The 26,547-nt window shown below is 34.7% G+C and overlaps 1 protein-coding gene and 1 non-coding gene across 5 annotated transcripts in view; both read left to right on the top strand.

Moving 5' to 3' along the window:
- Positions 1-19,599, top strand: part of LOC120432429 (TGF-beta receptor type-1) — a 132,882-nt gene extending 113,283 nt beyond the window's left edge. For all 4 annotated transcript variants that reach the window (XM_039597644.2, XM_039597645.2, XM_039597646.2 and 1 more), the window contains 4 exons: positions 6,047-6,286; positions 12,603-12,836; positions 12,899-13,422; positions 17,362-19,599. In XM_039597644.2, the coding sequence (XP_039453578.1) occupies positions 6,047-6,286; positions 12,603-12,836; positions 12,899-13,422; positions 17,362-17,523 (1,160 nt within the window). In that variant the 3' untranslated portion in view covers positions 17,524-19,599. The remainder of the gene's footprint in view (positions 1-6,046; positions 6,287-12,602; positions 12,837-12,898; positions 13,423-17,361) is intronic.
- Positions 10,895-10,966, top strand: Trnah-gug (transfer RNA histidin (anticodon GUG)). Its single transcript has one exon. It is a non-coding gene; the product is annotated as a tRNA-His (tRNA).
- Positions 19,600-26,547: the final 6,948 nt, after the last annotated feature.

Genomic DNA, 26,547 nt, shown 5'->3' with positions numbered 1-26,547 from the left:
AAATTTTTGAACAGACCTGTGCTTTTGAATTTTCTTTGTGAAAATAAACACGTAGAATTGAAAATAAAACTTAGTAATTTTTGTTTAGATGTCAACGAAAAAAGGTAATACGAAACGTGTTTTCGTTTCCCAAACAAATCAACCAAGAAGATTAAGGAAAAAAAAACTTGTTTTTTCTCAAGCAAAAACAGTCGTAACTTGTTGTTCAACTTGTACTTGTTGTTCTCACCACACAAGGTTACACACACAGTTCTGAAAATCGACATAAAACCGTGGAAATAAGTTGACGCTCAGCCGTTACGGTTCACCGGGCGACTTTTACAACAGCACACAAACGGTTTTCCCCCCACAAACCCCACTACTTCAACTCGGAGAGTCCTTCGAACGGCCATAAATTCGCTAAATATCATCGCTATTGACACAGCGGCGGCACGTTTCGACTGAAGAAAAGTTATCTATTTCTAACGAGAAATAACAGCGCCCCGCAAAACGCAGAAACCGAAGCTCCAAGCTCGCAACAAAACATGAAAAACGAGCTTTTCTTTGCGCGGAGAAAAAGCGAAGCGAATCCCCGGCACAAAACTTTTTGTCGCACCCAAGAGGGAGCGGGAAAAACCGCAACCGCACCGATGCTGATTTTGGTTCCGCAGCTTTTCCCAGACGATTTTCCCTTGTACTTTTTTTTTCCTCTCCCTGTGAGGACTCCTTCAAGGTTCTGAAGGTAAGAAGGAAAAAAAAAACGAAAGGAAGTGCGCTCCTTCTGTTGATCGTAAAATAGCTAACGGACATTCGGAATTTGGATAAATTCCGGCGCGACTGACACAAAGACGACAGGAAAGGTGCTATCATTTTTCCCCGGGAAATGTGATACCATTTTTTGTGGGTGTATATGTGTGTGTGATGGAGGTGGTATCGAACGACGCGATTGAAGTCGTTCTCCCCGTCGAAAATTCGACGAATTTCGCATTTGCATAATTTATAGGCAAATAATAACCTGTGGGTTTAGTGCTGCGATGGATGATTTTTTTGGTCGGTGTTGGATATCCTGTGATTCGATTTGGACAGAATGATATATTTCAGAAAAAATGTAGCTAGAATTTGAATAAACTAGAACTGTAAACGTTAAAAGCATTTAGCAAGACTTCATTTTTCAATTTTTAATTCTTTTCAGCTAAAAAAAAACTAATATTGCAAACACATTAAAGCAGTGCATAATTGGGGTAGTAAATTATGCTTACCCATTCAGTTGAATTAATTTATGTTGGAAAGGTGGAATTACTAGGGAATTTCATATAACTAGAGTTTCTAATACAAATTAAAATATCTATCTTCACTTTAAAATGCAATATCTTCAAAAAAATTAAGATGTTTCAGTTTATTTGGAAACATTTAACACAATATTGTTCAAGCTGATATTTTGAAATATGTTTAAAATAACAGATCTGTTCAAGAATTTTGGATTTTTTTGAAAGATTACAGTGAAGTTTAGTCGAGGTATTGAAAAATGTTAATGTTAAACTAATTTAAAAGTTTGTATTCGTTCAGCAACTAAACATTTGGAATTCTTATATCATTAAGGGTGCACAGGAATCAAAGAAGTTGTTTTCTTCTTATTCCAAAATTGGCAAACTTACGGACCCAATCCTGCAACAATCTGTTTGTAAAAATAAACAAACTTTGCTGTAAATTACTTTGTAGATTGTACTTTAGGGGATGTATCAAAAATTATATCGATAGTTCCCGTAGTTTTGAAGATACTAAAATGCCTGTACCAAAAATGTTGGTGTAAAAGATCTGCTTTATGTGTACCGTTAACGGATAATTGTTCGTCACGGTCAGTTAGAAATATGCTACCTACACAGCAAAATAATCCACACTGCATGTACAATTTTTGCAAACACAAAAAAAAGTTGCAACCGACGGGATTCAAACCCAGCACCAACAGTAAGGACTGGCGCCTTAGCCCACTCGGCCATCAGACCGATGAAGAATGGAAAGGATAAACGCATATATGAGCTTGACATTTCGATCAAGTAGGTTTCCCATACTGATGGGCTACATATTTCGGGGTGTAATATTACACAGAATTTTATTAAATAATGCAACATTTATTTTACACCCAGGCCTTTTACACGCAGCTGGATTACTACTTTTTTTTGCTGTGTAGTAATTCAGATGCATGTAAAAAGTGTGGGTGTAAAAAAAGTGTTGCAAAGTTTTATGAAATGTTATGTAACATTACATGCAGAAATATGTATACCGTCAGTTTGTGAAACAAACTTGACTGAAATGTCAAGCTTACAGATTTGAAACATTGAACATTCGATTTTACCTTCGGACCCAGCGCCTCCATTGAATCTCTCTTTTGTAGAATGAATCCATGGAGGCGCTTGGTTTTTGAGAATGGAGCCTTAGCATTAGCGTGGCTCACGGATATATGAAAAAGACAAAAGTGTTCAATTTTAAACGCCTCGTCCGGAATTTTGTAACATGGCCTGAAATTTTGAGCGCATTTGGTTAAGGTTTAGTACTTCCACCATTGACCACGCTTTTGTTCCTCAGAAACATTTGCTTCATTAAAATTTATGGTCGTTTATTTTGCCTAACTGTATCTTTTGCCAGGAGCAAGATAGTACCAAACTTCTTTGAAAAAGTTTATCAATTTTTCTTAATATGAACGCTATTGTATAATAGCTTTCAATTGGCAGAAAATTAAAATTGACAAAACCCAAATAACAAAATAGTTGGTTTTCCTTTGCAAATTCCCATAAAAATATAAATGCGATTGCTCCCAAATTTTAATAGTTTTGGGACCTATTTACGATCAGAAAATAGGTGCTCTGATTGAATTGGAAAATATTTAAAGATTTTCCATACAAACTTCAAGCCACGCTAATGCAATTTTTTGCCTTTCCAACAATTTTATTTTACCAGGAACAGGAAATTTTACCAGTTTCTGGTGTAAAATTACATACGTTTTCTCATATAAAATTATTAAGACAGATTTTGCGTTGAAAAAGTGTAACTTTACATCTAAAACCGAGTAAAGTTTTGGCAGCGATAACAATTTTTTCTATGTTAATTCATGTTTTACTCATTTTGAATGTCGTGGCAGTTCCTTGGTTCCTTGGAGTAGAAAGAGGTTTGGGTGCTCTCCCCATTCAAGCCTTCGGACTCCTAGCTTCGAGCAGAAACTTGCAATAGAGACCACAAAAGACCCGGGGGTCGTTAATGTGGATCGTTTGATTTTTTTGATTCATTTTGAATGTGTAAATTTAAATCTTTTTAGGGTTTTGTGTAAAAATGCAATTGCATAGAAAAGAATGGAAATTTCAGTAAAAGATGAATTCCTAAAATCTGTTTAATTTGTTTTCAAAATGTTTTAATTTCTTTCAAGGGAACAAAAAGACATTAAATGTCTTAATTCTAGAGCCAAAAACTATAAGTATGGGCAAAATATTTGCCATCAATAATATTATATTTAATAAAAATAGTGATTCTTGAAAAAAAAAAACTAAATCCTGCCAAATTATTTTTCTGGATAATTTTTGAAATTAAATTTGCAATCGTTCCTGAGAAACAGCTTGGAAAGATAGAAATAATAAATTCTAAGTTTTCCTGGTGTCTCCCAAACAACAGTTATCTTTTAAATGCCGATATCTTAGAAATAATGAAGCGATTTTTAATATTAAAAAATAAAACATTCAAAAAAATTTCATTTCGAAAAAATATTTTAGATTTTTTTTTAATTTTTCTATTTTTATTTCTCTGGTGTAAAATTATATACTTTTTCTGATATAAAATTATTTAGACAGATTTTGCCTTCAAAAGTGTAATTTTACATCTAAAACTTTGTAAAGTTTTGCCAGCGATGACAATTTTTTTTTTTTTAGATTTTTGTGTGCAAAGGATTTTTGTGTGAAAAGAATGGGAATTTGACCAGTTTCTGCTGTAAAATTACATACTTTTTCTGATATTATATTATCTAGTCAAATTTTTTGTCAAAAAATGTAATAACATAAGGCCGTTGCAAATATTTTTCAAAGTTTATGCCCCCCCCCCCCCCTTCAAAATCGGTTCTAAAAATCAGGGGGCAAAATTTTTTTTTTCAAAAAACTTCAAAATTTCAAAGGAATTAGAAGTCTAACCAACTGAAAACAATTAGAATTATATTTTCCTGCGTTTTAAATCATATTTAGCATGTTTGGGATCGATTAAAAATATTTTCTATTTTTGTGGAATTCCAATGTACAGCACCGCAAAAAGTTTTTTTTTCGGCGAAAAAAAAAATCTCTTCAATACTTGGATATTTTGAAAACTAATGATTGCAAAACAACTGGGCAGGTGTAAAATGCACTTTAAAACACTTTTTTCATTCAAATGTTGAGACCATGGCTTGTTATTTCAATTTTTATATTTTTTTATTTTTGTGCCCCCCCCCCCTCGACCCCGACCAGAGTCGAGGGATATAAACTTCAAAAAATATTTTCAACGGCCTAACTGAAAACGAGAAAAATTACAGCATCGATGAACATTTTTTTATTGATAAATATTTTTTACTCATTTAAGAAAAAAAAAGGCACAAAAATGAGGTATATACCTTCAAATTTCAATCCAAACTGCAACTCTTCCATGATGTTAACGTGCAATTTCACGCTACAAATTTTGCACTGCCAAACATTGAGAGAAAACCGCGTCCCATCTCGTGGAAGTTTTTATTTTTCTTTTCCATCCAACTGCTGTTTACTCCAAAATCGACGCAACGTCATTTTCAACCAGGCAAAACAACCTTGTGTACATCAGCAACGCGGTGCTGTTTTGTTATGCATGGTTGGTGATAAAAATAAGTACTAAATAAATATTAAACCCTAACCATCCTTTGACAAGTGGGTAACGGCGTTTGCGTGTGTGTGTTTCTGTGTGTGCACTTTTATTGAACTTTCAGCTTCCCTCGGAAAAAAAGACTCGCTCGGGAAAATGTTTTTCCTTTTATTGTTTTCGCTTTGCGTTGTGTGAGTGTGTGTGGTTACCGGTACTAAATATTGCATGTTGGGAATAATAATGCGAAAAAGTGCTGCGCTTATGGCTTGAGCTTTTCAAGTTGTGTGTGTTTGCTTCTGCTCGAGACGCGCGGAAAATGATGGGTGACGAAAAACTCTTTTCCTCATATTCATACAAACTTATGCACACACGCATGCTCTTAATACAAATTTGCTTTTTCCTTGGTGATGGTGGTCGTAATCGTATGAAGAAAAACTCGCATACAAGTATAGAGTGGTTGTGCATGATACTAATCCTTTTTCGCCGGCTTCTTTTTCTTTTATTTTACTCTTTGTTATTTTTTGTTGTTGTTAGCAGCTGCATGGTAGAGCTAGCTCACTTTTTTTTCTCTGCTATTCAGAAGGTTCAGCTTATTTTATGCTTCACTAACTAGCAAAACAGGATTTGCGAGCTTTTTTTGCGTTATCGCGTTTCTATGTTCTTTCCTCATACTAAAAGATTTTCACTTTTTTTTGTTTGCTGTTTCATTTCCTTCAACTAACCCAATAAAATGGTTCACTGTTTTGATTCAAAGCAAGTTTTTTTTTGTTTTTCAGTAAATTAGCCATTAAAATTCTTTTTTTATTTTTCTTATTTCGAATTTGCTAAATTATTTTACACAAAATCTAATAATAAAAAAAAATCATAAACTTTGAACCATTCTAAACTAACGAAACACCTCTGCCAGTGCCAGAGGAGAGAGTGCGCTCCAACAAAAAAAAGTAACCAGAAAAAAAGCGCAAGCAAAAAAATATAAAAACTTTGATTTATCTTGCTGATTTTCTAATAAAACTTTTTCCTTCCAACTTGTGTTCCGTTTTTTGCTGCCATCCCGTCCTGAACCTGAACCTGTGTGCCGTGGCCTGGCCTTGTTCCGACCTCCTGCTCCTGGAAACTCATTTTCATTTGCGACACGCTGCGTGGTTACGTGCCCCGGAATAATTGAATTTTTCACGCGCGCGGTTCATACATGATGATGATGATGACTAACCTAACCGACTCGCAGCACCTGAGGTGAAGGAGATGGACCTGGCCCTGCTGATGGTGTTGGCCGTCGGCGGAGTGATGGCGTTCGCGCTCTGTGTCAGCCTGATGTTTGTGATGCTCCGCCGGAGGAAGCGCAACAGCGGCGCTCGGCAGATCCTGCCGGAGGATTCGGTGTGCGGCGCGAGCTACCCGATTCTGAACGGCCACTCGACGACGCTGCACGACTTTATCGAGATGACCACGTCCGGATCGGGGTCAGGTAAGTTGGATGGTTGATTTTTCATCAAAATTCAAGCCTTTTTTAAATATTGGTTATTATTGGTCTGAATAGTTTATTTCAATTTTCATTTACGCAAAAAATGATTATTTCTTAATGATTGATTATGAAGATGAAGTTTTAAAAAAAATCACGCAGGTTTTTATGTATTTGATGATTATTATTTGAATTTTTAGATATTCTTTTCTTTTGAAAACCATCAACATTTACAAATGATTAATTGTCATTGTCATTTATCAACTCATTAATTGCCATTGAAAATTTTGTGACTTAGATTACTTGAGCTTTTAAGATAGACCCTTTATGTAACAACACCATCAGCCATCAATTAAAACATTTAAATTAGAATCGGATAATTTTCAAAAAAAAATCATCTTGCCATCAACAAAATTCAGATTTTAAGACTGTTTTCCATTAATTTGAAAATGTTCCTGATCGATTTGAAATTGAATCGATTGCAAATTTTTATTTAAATTGCTGTTTTAATTCTCATTTTTGCTAATCGATTTTATAAAATTTATTAAGACAATTTTGGCAGCTATCCATACAAAAATGATATGTTAAATCTATATCTTGAGAAGGAGTTCGACTTGGTGACAATGTTTTAGGTATTTCAATTTTTTTTTTATCACCAAAAGTTGAAATCCAAAAATCCGTATTTTTGATGTTCAAAATGTTTTGATTTGTTTTAGAGGACCAAAAAAAGCATTATTTGAACCAAAGAGAACTATGGGCAAAAAATAACCGTCGGTTGTCTTCTATCTTCTTCTATATATATAAAAAATTTCGACGGATTTGTTCGAACGCGAATCAGTTCAATACGGAGCGTCGGATCGAGGTGCTTTTTGTTGCGTTGGGTTCGTATAAGCTCAAGGAAGGTTCTTACGCTATCTAATTGACACTTTGGCCACTCTGGAACCGATTCCGGAGCATCGGCAAATTGTATGGAGAAAGTTACGTACAATCAAATTTTGATCACAGGAGGCTGAATAATAGGGTGCCCAGAATAAATGACCCCCTGCTCCACAAGCAAAAATTGATTTTTTGGGTTATTTTAAGCATCTGTGCAAATGTACCGAGCCTAAAGTTGATGAAAAAAATTTTTTCATACAAAAATTACATTTTTAAATCGCTAATAACTTTTCAGGATCGAGTTTTACGGCTTTGGTGTGTTCTACAAAGTTGTAGAGCATGAAATTTTCAATAAGAATCTCACGTTTGGGAAAACTTGGATGGAAGTAGCGCACCGTGCAGACCAAACTGTTAGAAAAATGGGTTTTCCATATTTTTTTTCGATTTTTCCCATACAAACTTCACCTTTAAGTACACAGAAAAAAATTGTGTAAATTTGGAAGCTTTAATTTTGGAAGGTTGAATATTACCTCTTTTATGATGTAATTTTACCTCAATTAAGACTGAAAAAGTGACATTACACCAGAAAAGTGGTAAAAATACACATTTTCAGAGGTAAAATTACACATTTTTTCTGACATAAATGATGTACCCCTTCCCAGATGTAACATTACCATGATTTTTTTTTCTGTGTATCAATGGCTAAATGTTGACCGATTTTGCTCATATTTGACCCAGAGTCCTAAAATAGCCCAAAAAACAATATTCAGCTTGTGGAGCGAGTTTTTGAGGAAAAGTCCCATATTCTGGGCACCCTACTGAATAAGCAAAAAATCAAAAAACGTCAACAAACGAAAAAAGGGCAGAACAGAGTTTGTCGGGTTAGGCTTGTAATTTATGAAAAATTAAGATTTTTGGAAAAAAAATTCTGCCAACTCCGAAATAATGGAGTGATTTTAAATGTTAAAAATATGTTTGCCCTTTCAAATGTCAGTTATTAATTTAAAACATATTTTTTGCGTTTTTTTGTTTTTTTTTTAAATGGGTACATTAGTTTCCGAGGTACAGTCCATACTCGATTATCCGAAGTTTCGATTATCCAAAGTTTGATTATTCGAATATTTGTATGGGACTTCGGATAATCGAATCATGAACAAAAAAAACTTGGTTTTTTTTCTCGTATTTCTTTGTTTTCTGCTTTTAACATTAAATTCGAGTTCTGCGACCCAATTTAGTCAATTTTGAATATTTCTCGATTAAATTTTCAAAAGGCCTGCATGGAAACCCATGAGGGATAGGTTGTTTTGAAAATTTAATCTAGATTTGATTGTCTTTTAAATCAAAAATGCATGTTTTCAATTTTTCATCACCGCCATTTTGGCTGCCATCTTGGATTTAAAAATTCTTATTTATTTTAGAGTTGTTTATGGGTCATATTTGAGCTCGACAATCAAAAATAAGACATCGAACAATTATTTTTTTCGTGATTCGATTTTCCGAAGTAAAATTTTTACGAGACCTTCGGATAATCGAGCCTTGACTATATCGGCATTTGAAAATTAGTAATCCTTGAAAAAAAATGAAAATGAAGGAAGAAAAGCATAAAACTAGAGATTTTTAAAGTAAAATAAAAGTTGCGCAAAATGACACCCTGAACACAAACGAATACATACGAATGATGTTTCATTTTGAATTTGATTCAATCAAATTAATTTCTGGATTTATTTTTAAAATTTTACATGGGAAATCGATGTTACTCATTTAACAAGATTACAGTTTGCAATATTAAGACATCTTAAGTACATCACAGTTTAAATAAAATTAAAATATTTAAGCATTTCAAATAATTAAGTCCAAATGTACGGAAATGAGAAAATGTGTATCTTATCAGGTTTTTCTTAATTTCTGGCTTTAACCTTTAAAAAATACATTGACTTTTAAGACATTTTTTATGAACGAAAAAAATATATACATGTTTTAACTTGAAATAACAAACCATCATTTTTGTGAGTGTTTTTCTGTTTTCCATTTCCTCTCACAACACAATTTAATTGCATTGGGATAAATGTATAAGACATAGCTTAAAAGATCTTCCCCAATAACTCTATTCTGCAGCTACATAAACTATTGTTAGTCGGTAATCTTAAAATTAAATTGATTACATTTAATAATAAACCGTACAATTGCGATTATTCAATCACAGTTTTGTTACAATGGTTTAATCAGAGCGAAATTATTGTTTTAAAAATCACGAGTAACTTCTCTTGTTTTGTTCAAAATCAGGGGTGTTCAAAGTTTTTGGAGGCCGGGCCAAATTTGAAGCCCAAATGACCTTGCGGCTCAAAAAAGATACTTATAAAAAAAATGTTTTTTTTTTTAAATTTATAAGACCAAAAATATAAAACAATAAAATCCACAATACCTATAGCAAACTGCAATTTTGTGGTTTTTATTATTTTTAATTAACAAAAATGTTGAAAGAAAACCAGAAATCTAAAAAAAACTTCGGCTAATACATGTATTTTTTTGTCTTATTATTTAAAAAAAATACCAAATTTATTTTTTATAAATATTTTTTTTTGCCCAATAGAGCTTCAAATTTGGCCCGGCCTCCAAAAACTTTGAGCACCCTACCTAAGGTATTCGAAAAACAATATTTTTAGCTGAATGAACTTGTGTTCTCAATAATTTTTTTTATATTTTGAAAATGGTGACATGTAATCTGCCTAATTATGTAACGGCGAAATTTTATCTTTAAATTAAGTGTGACTAATAAAAAATCGTTCAGAGCCAGAATTTCAACATTCCAACGAAAAAAATGGTAGAAAATGTTTTTAGCACCCGCAAAGTTAAATTGCAATCATTTTTTTTTTTCAAAAAATGTAAGGTTCGACAAAAAACCATTTTAGTAAAAAAATAATTCATCGATTTTTTTTTAGTAAACTGGAATATGCTCAAAATGATTTTAAACGGAGAGAAATGTATTTTTAATTAATTTCAGCTGATTGCACTTAAATTTTTATGGATATTTTGAAGGTTTTTGAAAGAAATATTTTTGCCCTGTGATTTTCGAGCCAGTTTTTAATAATAGGAAGAGGGTTGTCGCAAGCGTTGTAAAATACTTGCAACAGCCTTATACCTCCGATTTCAACATTTAGTCTGCTTTAATCCTGGAAGCCTGAATTTCCAAAATGTTTGATGAATATTTACTAGTTTCACTCAAATTGAAACTTGTGAAACTGTGTCCTAAAATAGGGATCAAAACATTAATAAATCATTAATTTTTTTTATCAACAAAAGAAAAAAAGTATAAAGTCACTTAACAAGTAATCAACGGGCCATTTTACATAATTATTCAAAATGAGTCCGCGGGCCACAAAAAATCACCTCGCGGGCAACGTTTGGCCCGCGGGCGCACACTTTGTAATTTGATGGTTTTGAGTTCGATTCTCATGCTGTAAATGTTTGTTTTTGCACTTAACTCATTAAATGATTGAGTCGATTCCATCGTCATTCCGCCACTATGCACCTCACTCCATTCGTTTGTCCAAATTGGCTTTCGTTTCACCTTTCCAATTTACGAAAGAAAACAAAAACTGCATCGACGAACACACAAAGTCTAAAAATAAAGCAAAACTCGTTTATTCGCGTGTTGCTCGTGTTTTCCACCAAGTCGACAATAAATGGTGTTGAACGCGTAAACCAATCAAAAACACCATACCACACAACTCCCCGATAGCCGTGATCGTCTAGTGGTTAGGACCCTACGTTGTGGCCGTAGTAACCCAGGTTCGAATCCTGGTCACGGCAATGGTGTACACACCATTGTCACGGACTGGGAGTGGATCTTTTTTTTGTTTGCTACTCGTTGCCTCCGCAGAAAGTGACTAACTGCGTAGCAGCTTGATGTGAAGTTAGTCAGAATTTCCATCCCAAGCGGAAATATTACGTCAGCATTTTGCTTTCATACAACTGAACGCTGACAGTTGAAAGTGGGTCCGTTCCTAGAGTACGCCACCGTGCTTTAGTGTGCAGAAGTTTGACAATAGAGTCGATCAACGGAATTTCGCAACGTGGTGTAATCTAAGTTTTTATCTGTCTATTTTTTTTTTCAAGAAAAAATGCGGAAAAAATAAACCTTGTTATAACAATCAATGAGCAGTTCTCTCAGATTTCGGTCATTCGATTTTTTTGTATTTTTTAATCCGACTGAAACTTTTTTGGTCTTTTCGGTATGCCCAAAGAAGCCATTTTGCATAATTAGTTTGTCCATATATTTTTCCTTACAAATTTGGCAGCTGGCCATACAAAAATGATGTATGAAAATTCAAAAATCTGTATCTTTTGAAGGAATTTTTTGATCGATTTGGTGTCTTCGCCAAAGTTGTAGGTATGGATATGGACTACACTGAAAAAAAAAATGATACACAGTAAAAAAATTTTTGGTGATTTTTTATTTAACTTTTTGTTACTAAAACTTGATTTGCAAAAAAACACTATTTTTATTTTTTTTATTTTTTGATATGTTTTAGAGGACATCAAATGCCAACTTTTCAGAAATTTCCAGGTTGTGCAAAAAATCTTTGAGCGAGTTATGAATTTTGAATCAATACAACTTTTTTCATAAAATCGAAAAATTGGTCGCAAAAATTTTTCATCTTCATTTTTCGATGTAAAATCAAATTTGCAATCAAAAAGTACTTTAGAGAAATTTTGATAAAGTGCACCGTTTTCAAGTTAAAGCCATTTTTAGGTAACTTTTTTTTTAAATAGTCGCAGAGATATTCATTTTTTCAAATAATTGCCCATGTTCGCTCATCCTTAAAAATAATATTTTTGAAAAGTTGAGAAAATTCTCTATATTCTGCTTTTTTAAACATTGTTGATACGACCCTTAGTTGCTGAGATATTGCCATGCAAAGATTTAAAAACAGAAAAAATGATGTTTTCTAAGTCTCAACCAAACAACCCATTATTTGGTAATGTCGATATCTCAGCAACTAATGGTCCGATTTTCAATGTTAAAATATGAAACATACGTGAAATTTTGTGATCTTTTCGAAAAAAATATTTTCATTTTTTTTTAATCAAGACATTATTTCAAAAGGGCGTAATATTGAAAGTTTGGCCCTTTTTTAAAAAAAGGAATAACTGCTACTATTTAAAAAAAAAGTTACCTAAAAATGGCTATGACTATGAAAATTATATGGACAAACTAATGATGGAAAATGGCTTCTTTGGCCATATCGAAGGCACCAAAAAAGTTTCAGCCGGATTAAAAATACAAAAAAAAACGAATGACCGAAATCTCAAAGAATTGCTCAGCAGTGTTTTGCCACTTTTTTAGTCTTAATCTGTAATATTCAAATCTATATTACTTTTTGATTAAGTCATTTCCAAATGAGCTCTATACTAATATAATACTAATTTCCATTTTTATTTACAGCCGGTCTCCCCCTCCTGGTCCAGCGGTCCATCGCGCGCCAAATCCAACTCGTCGAGGTCATCGGCAAGGGTCGCTTCGGCGAGGTGTGGCGGGGCAAGTGGCGCGGCGAAAACGTCGCCGTCAAGATCTTCTCGAGCCGCGAGGAGTGCTCCTGGTTCCGGGAGGCGGAAATCTACCAGACCATAATGCTGCGCCACGAGAACATCCTCGGCTTCATCGCTGCCGATAACAAAGGTGAGTTCTAGAGTGATTGATGGTGTGATAATTAATTTTCCGTTTCTTGTTTCTCCTTTTAGATAATGGCACTTGGACTCAGCTCTGGCTGGTGACGGATTACCACGAGAATGGATCGCTGTTTGATTTCCTGACGGCGCGCTGCATCGATACCAAGACGATGGTCGAGATGGCGTACTCGATCGCGACCGGCCTGGCCCACCTGCACATGGACATTGTGGGAACGCGCGGCAAACCGGCCATCGCCCATCGGGACCTCAAGTCGAAGAACATCCTCGTCAAGTCGAACCTCTCGTGCTGTATCGGTGATCTTGGGTTGGCAGTGCGTCACAATGTGGCCACCGATACGGTGGACATTCCGTCCACGCACCGGGTCGGAACGAAGCGTTACATGGCGCCGGAAGTGCTGGACGAGACGATCAACGTGAACCAGTTTGATTCGTTCAAGCGAGCGGATGTGTACGCGTTTGGGTTGGTGTTGTGGGAGATTGCGCGGCGCTGCAACGTCGGGGGAATCTACGACGAGTACCAGCTGCCTTTCTACGATGTGGTGCAGCCCGATCCGACCATCGAGGAGATGAGAAAGGTAAGGGAGGGAGGGGATTTGTAAGGGGGATTTTGGGATGCATTTTGTAGCGGTTGGCATGATTTTCAAGCTATTTGCAGAAATATTGCAAAAAAATCACAGATCAAAGGTATCGACCGATTTCATCAAGAAGGAGCAGTGTACTATTCATCGCTTGGTCTAGACCAAAATCCAGGATAGACCTTCCAATAACTGTTTTTTTCACGCCGAAAAATAATGAAATAAGTTTTGCAACCACCTACATTTTTTTGTTTGCAAATCTTTTGAATTGGATTTTCAGTGAAACGTTATCCTATTTATAGGATTTTTCCGGAATTGAAAAAAAAATCTGTGTTCAACTCGCTGTAAAACTTGATTTTTTCAGCACTCGCTGTAATTATCCATGTTTGCAAACTTCGTTGGAAAAATGTAGGACACATGCTGAAAAAATCTTATTATTGTAACTTCTTGTATAAACAATCATTTAAGTATTATCGACGGAAGTATAATTGATTTGTCCATACAAGGTTCGATGCAATTTTGCGGGTTAGTCATACAAAATGAGCATGTATCTGTATCTTGAGAAGGGATTTTCTGATCGATTTGGTCTCTACGAAACTCGAAAAAAAAAGTTAAATTCGCGAAAACTGTACAATTTAATTTTTAGAGTTGTTTTGGAGAAGTCGAAAAAAATCCACGTCAAATCCGCGCCGTCCCAAAACCCAATCTATGTGAAATCCGCGCTGTTTTAGGAAAACAATCATACATGAGTTTCATAATAATTTTGTTTTATGCAAAAAAGAAATTAATTGAGAACAAAAATTAATCTTGTTTTATGTTTAAGGGCTCGGTCGGAAGGAACGTAAAAATCACAAATAATTACAATTTCAAATCCAGAATTAACTCATGCGGTCGAAACTCAGAACGCAGACAGTTATATGGACACATTTATTTTTGCTAGGATAAAGTTAATCAGAAGGAAAAGCCATAACATTATTTTTGGCAAAAAAAATTCAAAAATAGAAATTTCAACATTTAGAAAATTAGATACAAAAGCCAAATAAAATTTAAGGGGTTACATACATGTAAATCGGCAGTAATGTCAAAGGTTGGTATGAGCACGCACTTAAACTTTTTTGAATCTGTTTCCAGGGTATTAAAATATACATTATCATCTATTAACAAAACAAATTTAAAGACATTTGGTTGTATCGTTGCCGAGATATAGCTATTTGAAGTTAGCAGTTTCAAAAAAAAAACGGGTGCCACGATATCTCAACTCTGCCTTGACAAAATCGGCTCAAAATTTTGGTGAAAACTCGTTAAACCAGTCCCGTGTGCATGACAAAGGCCATTTTTTTAAAGTTGATTGAATATTTTAATGTTTTTCATATTAAAAATCATTAATTTTGATTTTTGTATTTTTAAAAAAAGCAAAATTCAAAAATCGTCGTGCACACGAGAGATGTCTTGCGAGTCTTCACCTAAAATTTCAGCCAATTTGGACCATCCCATCTCGAGATATTGTGGCACCCGTAAAATTAACTCGATGTTTAGATGAAAACGCTCAGAAAGTTTGACAGTCCGCTTTGCGCATCACAATTTTTTTGGCTTAAATCGTCTCTTACTCAGTTTAATCATGAAATATCTTCATGAAACATTCAGGAGTGATTAAAAATAATGTATTTGGAGGATTCAATAAACTTTCTGAAACATTAAATTTTGTGATTTCTTACATGTATGTAACCCCCTTAAATTCGAAAATAAAAATAAATTAAATATAAAACCATGTATATAAAAAATATATAAAAATCTATAAACCTAAAGTTTTGAAAATTTTAATACACTTCGTACTCAATGATCCTCGCCAAAGTGTCACTCAGAAAAATTGAAGCACGAAATTTGTATTATTTTCTGCTCAAGTCAGACTCAAAAGTTATCAGATTTTCTGTAATGTAGGATCTAAGATGGTGACAAAAATGGTAGCATTCAAGACATTAAGAATTCGGCAAATTTTCATTTTGTTAAAGGATTTTAGAATTTAAGAATATACTAATTCAAGAATTTAAGGATTTAGGAATTTGAGTATGTAAGAATTTAAATACTTAACCATTTAAGAAATTTTTGAAAGAGATTTTTGTTCACTTGATTTCGTTTTTCGTTTTTCGAAAATGTTCTGTTTTTTGCAATTCATAAATACTTCATGAAGCACCCCTGCAAACATATTTTCGAAAAGCTTAGAAAATTTCCGACAACTTTCTTTTTTGAGTTTGCTGATCGGAATAACTGTTGATTACTGAGATACAACATCTTGAAACATAAATTTTGAGATGAGCGAGTTTTTTCAGTGACATCTAAAGAAGATATTAGACTATGACAAACAAACAAACTCGCCCTTTTTGGCAGTTTGCCTACATATCGATGCCTCTGTGCTCTTTTGTTCTAAGCTTGCTGGTTTTCCTATTTAGTTAGCATAAGAGAGCGCAGAGGCATCGATATGTTAGCAGAAACGTCAGAACGCATATATTTTGCTTTGTTTGCGATTTTGCCGCAAACAAGTTTGCGAGTTTGGCAAACTGTCAAACACAAAAAAGTGCGAGTTTTTTTTGCCATAGTACTTAAGGCGGGTGCACATTGTCTTTAAAGTTTTTGTCCCTCGGCTTGGACAAAAATCCCTTATTTTTCAACTTGCGATATCTTGGAAACTATTGGTTCGATTTCAAAAGTAAAATAATGAAATCGGGTGATTTTTTTGCACTTTTGTATAAATAATTCAGAAATAATTTCAGAAATCCAAATTATTGCGATACGTAATAAAAAAACGTTACTTAATCCACTAGAAGGTGGTTGCTGCCTTCCTCCTAAAAGCCTTGCAACCACACACTACGAAAGCTTTGGCTAACGCTTACTTAGTAAAGACACTGTACATCTGAGTGCTGCCATCTATGATAAATTTAATGAACCATTTGAAAGCACTGCAGTGTTTGTGTGCGTGCACTGAGTGGAATGTTCCGAAGGCTATCCGCCGGAGCTTTCAAATTATGTAAATAATGACCCTTTTTAGTATCAACCAAAACAGTTATTCGAACATAACTTTAAAAGTACTGCATCAAACCGGATGAAATTAAAAAAAGACTTAAAGAACCTGAAGATGAATCCAAAAACATAAATCCGGACAAAATCGGTCGAGCCAGTTCCGAGAAAAGTGAGTGAGAAAAAAAAATCTACGTCCATCCACGCACAGACATTTGCTCAGAATTTGATTCTGAACCGATATGTATACGTGAAGATAAATATCTTGGAGGCTTATTTAAAAAGTTCAATTTTTGAGTGATTTTATAGCCTTGCCTCAGTGAGGTGAGGAAGGCAAAACGCTTCCTAATGCAAAATGATTGTACTACACAGGTTTATGGATAAGGAATGTAAATGTAGGTTTATTTTTTCTGTAAGATTGTTTAACATGCCAAAAGCAATTGAATCAGAAAAATTTGGGATAGTGTTAAAATCTTCGCTTTTCTTAAAATTTCTATTTCAAATCTGATTTTTGTGCCGGAGATGGTTTACCATTGTATTTTTTTATAATTGGCTAAAACTTTGTGAGACCCATGGTTTCTGGATTAGACAAGGTATGGTGAATCTTTCAGCATCTCCGGCATTCGGGAAACCAATTTCTATGTCGATATCACTGATATTTTTTCTTGAATTATAAATTAAAAAAAACGGAATTCGATCTATCTTTCTATTAGAAATATTTTGAATAGTTTAATTTCAAGACTAACACTTGATAATGGCCCAAAATATTTATTTTTCCAAATTTGTAAAGAAAAGCAGAGGTTCACATTATGAAAGCAGGGCAAAGAGGAAGTGTGTCATGTGAGGAAGGCTTTCATAAAATATCAGTAAAATTAAAAACAAACCAAACAAACAATATTGAACACCTCGTTTCTTCCCTTCTTCCAGGTCGTCTGCACGGACCGGCAGCGGCCGAGCATACCGAACCGGTGGATCGCCTCCGACACGCTCCACTCGATCTCCAAGGTGATGAAGGAGTGCTGGTACCAGAACCCGGCCGCGCGCCTCACCGCGCTGCGCATCAAGAAAACGCTGGCGAACATTCGCTAGAGGCGGCCACCGGCCACCGACCAGTGTGGCACCGGGCCCGGCGACGCTCCGTCGGCTTCGTGGGTGTAAGATAGGAGGGAGAGTTTGAGTGTGAGTACTAAAAACAATGCCGAAAAGTTCAAGTTTTGAGGTGGGGATGAAAGGAAGGAACGGAAGGATGATGAACTCTCGATTTAGGAATTAATGCATAAACACACATTTTCTAGCTGGTAAGAGTATTTAACATTTAAGATGGATTGTGAACGCCGCGTGTGTGATAAAGTCGACGACTTTTGTGGGTAAAAGTGAGTTTGGGGTGAGATGAGAGAGAAATAACTATAGTTGTGTAAGTTTACAGTTTATTGTGAATCGTATGTGTAAGGATTTTCATTCTTTTGCTAGATCAAAAGAAACAAATTTAGAAACACCTAGTGTTAGTAAGGCTAACAGGCGAAAGGACAAGTGACGTGTAGACTATTAAGTTTAAAAATGGAAGAGAAGTATCTGATACACCAACTGTCTGTAACCGAACCGTACTATCATTTGTTTGTTTTATTGAACGATTAATCAATGTTTTGGATGTTTGATTTTATTGTCAAGCTGGGTGCGAAACAGATCTTTATACAGTAATATAATATATATAAACTATTATTTATTAGTTTCACCTTATTTATCATATATTTGTGAGCATTTTCTTGGTTTACACATTTTTAACATATCCCCCCTCTAAAACACTCCTCCTCAATCAAAGATTCAAAGTTAATCGCGAGTAAGAGAAAAAGAAAATAGTAACATAAAATTGTACCTCCATTTACAGACAGACACAAACAAAAAAAATACACTGTAAAAAATCAGCAGCAGGAATCCATTACATTTAATCGAGGGAGCGAACTGTTGAAATCCAAAAAGGCAAACACGTTACTCACACAGTTTTACAAATCAGAATTTAAGAGCAAACAGCAACACAAAAAAAAAAGAGAAAAGAGCAGATTACTTCCATTTAGAGACTGTTGATGAAACTATTAGATTATGAAATGTTTTAACATCTTCAGCGCCAACACACACAGAAAGAGACAGAGAGAGAAAAGATAAAAAAAAACAGTTCAAAATTCCTCAATAACCGCAAATTCCTCACACAATTACTTACACCTGTTCAGTTGAGAGCAAGTTGATTTCCAAACTTTTAACCCCTTCACACACACCATCCTACCCTAAAGACACACTCAAACACACACGAAGAAAGCGAAGTGAAGTAACACAAAACAACATTCTCAGGAAAGTGGAGAAAAGAAGTTTCTTTCCACCCACCACCCCGTGTAAATTTCATTTTGAGGCTTCCCCCCCATCTAATCAAAACACGCGGAAGTGGAAGACAAGACACACTCACACACACCTTTATTGCAACAGAATACTGCCGTTAAATGTGTAAATTTTGAGATTAACAGAAATACTAATCAATTGAAACTAACAAAGAGCGAGAAGGTGAGATGGTTTGGACTGCGATTGAAAGTTGAGAGAGAAATCAATTTTAGGAAAGCAAGTCAACGAACACAACTTTTATTTAGCTGGTCTAAATATGTCCTAAAAAAAATCAGTTCAACAATCTAAGTTTGCACTTTTAAAACCTAACCTCCGTTTCTAAGTTTGTTCAAACCGACCCCGAGAACAATCAAGTGAAATGCCAAATAGTTACTTTCTAAAACAAAAAATCTCTCTCAACTTTCTATCGTACTTCAGAGAGGCGTTGAATAAAAAAGTTTGTAGAAATCGCGAAAATGCATATAGAGCGAAACAAAACACAAAATACAAAACCTGGAACCGATGTATACATTCATGACCTATATGCGGAAGGAGAGAGCGAGAGAGGGAAAACTATTCGTTTGTTACGTAGAGATCACAGAGTAAAGCATATGAAAGTATTGATAAGCATAGCAAGAGAAGAGAGACAGGTATTGGCGAGAGTAAATTGTTTCGATATAAAAAGATATGAGCTGAGAGGATGTCACGTAAAGAATTACGGTATGATCTGGAGAAGGTTAATTGTTTGTTTGTGGAAATTGAATTAATAAATTATATATTAATTTCATGCAAAAAGTACGCATGATAAAGGCTAATGATTCGTAACTAGACAAAAATGGTTAAATTCAAAAATTGAAACCTCAAATGCGCACATATTCAATTGTGTACTTTAACGATTAACTTTTTTCATTTGGTTTTCTTACTTCATAGTTTTTTTAAGGTCTTATAAACATATGAAAGACAATAGCTTATAGGACCTTTAAAAAACTCTGGATTTTTAGTTTTCTTATATAGTTTTACTTCTCTTATTGGAGCGAGTTGTGGCGCTATAACCACGGCAAATAGTGTCCAGGGCATTCGTGGAAATACAATGTCCCATCCCAGAGGGTCCCGGAGTACCAAACCTTCTTAGCATGGTGCTCCCAACGAATACAACCAAATCTCGGAGCGTATGGTGGTGTGTCCCCACGCTTCTTCCTCCCCTGTCGATTCAGAAATGTGTTGTTGTTCGAACACTCAGTGCTCAAACTCAACCCAATTACGAGTCATCTCTGCGATACGGCTTTACGCAGTAGGCCTGGCCGCTTTAACGCTTGTGATGTTTCAATGCATTCCGATGCAATGGCGCACTACAAATGGTAATAAATGACAAGAAGAGTGCTAGGCGTCATCTAACCTAAGGCACTCTCCAGGATCCCTTCGAAAGATTGGCTGCGCTAGGGTCTGATTAGATTAGATTAGATAGTTTTACTTCTCTTATTGTCTACTAACATTCCCTATCCCTTAAAATCAAGATCTACGAATTGACATGGCGGGTGCCGTTGGTTGACAATGACTGTTACCTATTCGCAACTCATCTACCTAGTTCTAGCAATCATGCAATCAGCTGAAATAAATTTAAAATCGATTTCCCTGCGTTTAGAATCATTTTTAGCATGTTTGGGTTGATTTAAAAATCTTTTGAATTTTTGAAAATTTTCAATGTTTATTATCGCAAAAAGTTTTTTTTGTCAAATCTTACATTTTTTTTAAAACTGATGATTGCCAAACAACTGAACTAGTGTAAAATGCATTTTAAAACACTTTTTCCAAGCAAATGTTGGGACTATGACTTGTTATTTCGATATTTTTTTTAAATTTGTATTCCATCCTCCCCCCCCCCCCCTCCTCGACACCGGCCAAAGCTGATGGACAAAAACTTTGAAAAATATTTGCATCGGCCTTATTTGCTTTTAATTTATATCTTGAAGTTATTACCTTTTTTATTTAGACAGCTATCAAATTTTGAATGAGGACTAAGCCGGAAAAAATGATACACGGGTAACAAATAGCTGACTTTAAAGTCACTTTTTGGTATATTTTATGAAGCTATGCCATCTTTTCAGGGTATTTCAGAATTGGCAGAAAATCTTCAACGTAATCAGGACTTTTAAAAAAATTGTTTTCTAAAAAAACTTAAAAATGGTCTAATTTATTTACTGTCAAAAAAGGACTTGGTGAAATGTTTGATAAAGTTCACCGTTTTCAATGTGTAGCCATTTTAGGTTACTTTTTTGAAAGAAGTCGCACTTTTTACATTTTTATAAATAGTGCTCATTTTTGGCCATTTTTTTAATTTTTTTTTTAGATGGTCAGAAAATTCCCTACGTTTTGCTGTTTTGAGCTTTTTTGATATGGCCTTTGGATGCTAAAATATGGCCATATGCAAAGGTTAAAAATAACAGGAAAAATTAGATTTACTCAGTGTTGCCCAGTGTGTTCACCAATATCGCGAAACTATATAAAATAGAACCTCTTATACAAAAAAAAAATATTTTTTTTTTAAATTTTTCAGCTTTCTTAAATTTTTTTTTTTGGAATTATAAAACCGGCCTAAAATTTGATAATGTCTAAAACACGTGTTTGAAGTCCTTTCCAAAAGTTATTCTTAGTTTTTTTAAGACACCAAATGGATCAGAAAATGTCTTTAAAAGATACAGATTTTTGAATTTTTTTGTGGACATTTGCTTGAAATTTTTGTATAGAAATTTGCCAAATTTGTATGGAAAACAATATGGACAAACTCGACGCTGTCGTGCTATCTTGTCGCACCTGCCATTTCGACGTTCCGAGAAAAACGCGTTTTAATGTTTGACCTTGAATAAACAAAAACTAGAGCACGCAATGTAAACAATAACAAACACGTTTTGTTTGGCTGACCATTCTGTGCATTGTCCCGAAGTTTAATTGAAGTTGGTTGCTGAAGTCCCGAGTTATAATTACAAATGTTTACAGTAGTCTAACTTGCACGTGCGTCAAACGCGTTCTGACATGAAATCTCTTTGGCCAGTTGTCGCACTTACATCAATTTTCAGGGAGTGACAAGATAGAACGACAAGATTGAAACTTCTTTCATATGAAGAGCGACAACAATGCACGGAGTTTTTTCGGTTTTTATTGAATATCTCAGGATTGAAATCGAATTTTGGGGATCTGTGAAGGTCAAATGGTGAGGCATTGTTAGCTGCACAAAATGGCGTTCTTAACTCAATTTGGCCCAAAATACACGTGCGACAAGTTAGCACGACGGCGACGAACTGATGACGTAAAATAGCTTTTTGGGATTAAAAAATACAAAAATTAAAATTTGAAAATTAATCTCATTTCGAAGATCTCTGCTATGGGACCATCCACAAACCACGTGGACACTTTTTTGGAAATCTCAACCCCCCCCCCCCCCCCTCGTGGACAATTGTCCATACAAAAAAAAACTTTTTTGTATGGAGCGTGGACAATCGCCATACCCCCCCCCCCCCCCCCCTAAAGTGTCCACGTGGTTTATGGATGGTCCCTATGCAAAATGGCTTCTTTGGTCATAGAGTAGTTAAGGACAAATGAAAAAAAAAACACATAAAATTATAAAAAAAAAAATACTCCAATACTCACTGGCCGGCAATCGCATTAGGCAAAACAGGGATCAACGCTCTATATACAGCAATTCCCCACGAAAACAGCATGGAAAAAAACAAAAGTGCTCGGATCAGGCTCAAAATTTTTGTGGGAGTTCCCTGGCCGAAATAATAATACCAGTATTTTTTTGTTTGGCCATTAGGGTGACCTACGCCGTGTTAGGGTGGTCTGAAAAATTGCCGTTTTCGTCAATTTTCGCAAAAACCACTTTTTTCGAAAAATCATAACTCCTCGCCATTTCAACCGATTTCAATTGTCTTATACGCAAATGAAAGGTGATAAATTGGCCTTTCAAAGAAAAATAGTAAGAAGTTTCATAAATCCAGCCTAACATATGAAAAAGGCGTATGAAACTTTAAAATGTCGTTTTGACAGTGTCTGGACCAAAGAGCCTATGTCTGGAAATATTTTTATCGGATTGATTCTCCGGACATTTTTCCATAACATACTAAAAAATGGGAGGAGTTCATTAACAGGATTACGAGATATGATTTTTTGAAAATAAAATCCGTGTTTTCTGACGCGCCGCGCGCAAAAACCGGAGAATGACGAAATTGGCAAAAAATCAACTTTTTTCACAAAAACTGCGATAACTTAAAAATTTCAGCGATGACCTATACATGTCTGGGTACCAAAAGTTGCGTCTTTTAATTACGAAAATTTTGGTACCCAGACATCTATAGGTCATCGCTGAAATTTTAAAGTTATCGCAGTTTTAGTGAAAAAAAATGATTTTTTGCCATTTTCGTCATTCTCCGGTTTTTGCGCGCGGCGCGTCAAAAAACACGGATTTTATTTTCAAAAAATCATATCTCGGAATCCTGTTAATGAACTCCTCCCATTTTTTAGTATGTTATGTAAAAATGTCCGGAGAATCCGATAAAAATATTTCCAGACATAGGCTCTTTGGTCCAGACACTGTCAAAACGACATTTTAAAGTTTCATACGCCCTTTTCATATGTTAGGCTAGATTTTTGAAACTTTTTATTATTTTTCTTTGAAAGGCCAACTTATCACCTTTCATTTGCTTATAAGACAATTGAAATCGGTTAAAATGGCGAGGAGTTATGATTTTTCGAAAAAAGTGGTTTTTGCGAAAATCGACGAAAATGGCCATTTTTCAGACCACCCTAACACGGCGTAGGCCACCCTAATGACCAAACAAAAAAATACGGGTCTAATTATTTCGGCCAGGGAACCCCCAGAAAAATTTTGAGCCCGATCCGAGCACTTTTGTTTTTTTCCATGCTGTTTTCGTGGGGAATTGCTGTATAGTGAAGAATAGATGGCAATTTTGTTGGAGGCATTACAAATAAAAATAATAGTTTTTTCATAATTTAAAAATCAAAATAATATGTTGATATTTCAGGATAAAAACATTTCCCTAAGCACCAACTATTAGTAGCGATTGTTGGGACACTTCACATAGACGCCCTTGTTTCTATCGTCACTAAGGAAATAAAGCGATGAAAATTAAATGGCATGTTTCACCAACCGAGCAAGCAGGCAATTTTTGGGATGCTGGGTCATGAAAAAATAAAAAAAAATCATGACATTTGATATTTTTTATTACAAAAAAATGCTAATTTTCTATGTTCCCTATTTTATTTAAGCTGATGAACAAACACGCAAACAGCAAATTTGATCCAAAATTATTCAAACGTTATTCACGCTATCCTGTTCAGCCTCATTTTGTCATGTTTGAATTAGAACCGACTTGACATTTTTGAGCATTTGCTAATCAAACTTACCAGTTACGAATCATTAGTGTTTATCAGTATTTCAGTTAAACAACGTAGCTTTTTGCATACTTGCAAGTGTACTATCATGATTATTATGTTTTGTTTGTGTTATCATTATTAGAGAGTGAGTGATTATTGACCACGAGCGAAAACTAATCACCAATATATTTAGAGAGAAAAAAAAACACTTTTAACACTACAACGCATTCTTTACCCAAACATCCCACTTCTCTAGTTCGTGCATCGTGCGTTTATTATATTTATATTGGATTATTGAATATCACTTATCACACACTTATTAGAGCGTACGGCATAATTACCAATTACCAAGTAACCCCTATTGCATCCCCTTCTAATTCTGAAGAGTGACGGGAAAGAGAGATGCGATTTGCGAATCATAAAATCACAAACACATAAACAAAAAAAAACTATTAATCATTGTATGGCTTTTGAATTTTGTACGGTAACTAAATTTGAGTTTCTTTTTGGTGTGTAACAATCAAGTTTGCTTCGGCGGTGGTTCAATCAAAGTAGGTTCACAATCTGAAAAGTCCATTAGGCAAAAAAAAAAAAAAATATAACATGCTACATACTTTGATCGCCCCTGCGCGAATGATTGTGTTTGAACAAAGAAAAATCAAACTACCTTTCGAATGATACAAAGTGCACACACAAACAAACAAACACAAAACAAAAAGAGATGTACACGAGCAAACCAAACCTGACGCATGTTGGAACACACGTTGTTGTATGGAACCAACGCTACAAAAACAAAACATAAAAACAAGTGGAAGAAGGTGACAAAGATGGCGAAGAAGGATAAAGGGTAGAATGTTTATTGATAAAAGAAGCGAACATAACAAACAAAAACAGAGCATCTAACCAGTGTTACGTGAGTTTATTACAAAGCAAACAAACAAAAAATAAAGGTGACAAAAGTTTGATGTGAAGTGACAGGAAAGTGGCTAACTAGATGGAACTAGGTTTTGCGTGTTTAGATGGTAGTGACACTGTGTAACTTTACGCTCTTGATTTACAAACACACTGTTTCGAGCGCGCCTAGCCTACTATTTCTATGTGCTGAAAGTCGAAAAAGGAAAAAAAACACATAATTTGCTCAAAACTGAGAGAAAAAAGCCCTCAACTTTGCCACCACACACATTTAATCGCGAAACGCAAAACTACGAGTTTCTTTAGTTGTTTTTTGTACTAAATAGTAGCAACACAATAGACTAAAATGTAAGAAAACGAAAACCGCAACTGAATAACGACTGATTTTTGTTCCCCAAATCCATCCTGATTGCTAGAAAAGAAAGCAAAATAAACCAAGCTGATTCCTATCTCCGTTTAATCGAGAACAATTCCCAGACTTTAGGTGCCATTTAACAAGTTAAAAAAAATAGAGCATTTGATTCACACAACCGCAACACACATTTTTACGACAGTTTATTTTTAAAAACAAAGTATTGATTTTTCCTCCCATGCTTTCCTAAAAAAAAACCCTGAAAAAACTGTTATTTCTTTTTTTAACCTTATTGGTATGCGCTTTGCCCCCCTTCAAGTAAATTTAATAAAACAACAACCACGTGAAGTAATTTTATTCACGAAGCAAAACCGTGAATGATGAACCGGTAAACTGATTATTGTAGCAAGGATACAGTAAGAAAACACAGAGATTTTATTACTCTGATTACACTGATAAGTTGTATGATATAAATTATGATTTTCTACCTCATTTATTTAGTAACTTTTTTTATAAATACAAAATAAAATGTGAGATAAAGTACCCAGAAAAAAAGAAGAAGAAGAAGAAGGAGCAGTGTAAAAAAATGAAACATGTAGTAAATAAACCAAGTAAGAAAATATTTTTAAGAAAAAGTAAGAACATTTGCTAATAACGAAAAGAAAACATTACTAATAAGCGGTACACTCAGAGAGAGAAAAAACAACGTGCAGAGCAGTTCTGCGCACAGCAAGTGAAAGTCGTTTTGTTTGAAACCTCGTGAAATGATGAGATTATCAACGTTGTTAGGCGAAAATTTTATCGTTCGGCGGTAACGACAACAATAATGTCATCGTTATCGTTCCATTATTTTATTGGCGGTTAGGTTATCGGCATTAGTCGAGACAATTCATTCAAATTAAATATTGAACCAAATTTATCAAAACATAACCCTATATAACTTCAGAAGCTTTTAATAAAGCATTATTTATTGGTAAATAGGGTACTAAAGGTCCTATGTAAATTTCTATGTACAATAAAAAAACGCGATTAAACGCGATTTCTGATTACATATTTTCATATTTTCATGCATCAACATAAAAAAAATATTG

Source organism: Culex pipiens, chromosome 2 (genome assembly GCF_016801865.2).
Source record: "Culex pipiens pallens isolate TS chromosome 2, TS_CPP_V2, whole genome shotgun sequence".
NCBI lineage: Eukaryota > Metazoa > Arthropoda > Insecta > Diptera > Culicidae > Culex > Culex pipiens.
This window is presented reverse-complemented; position numbering and strand designations above follow the sequence as displayed.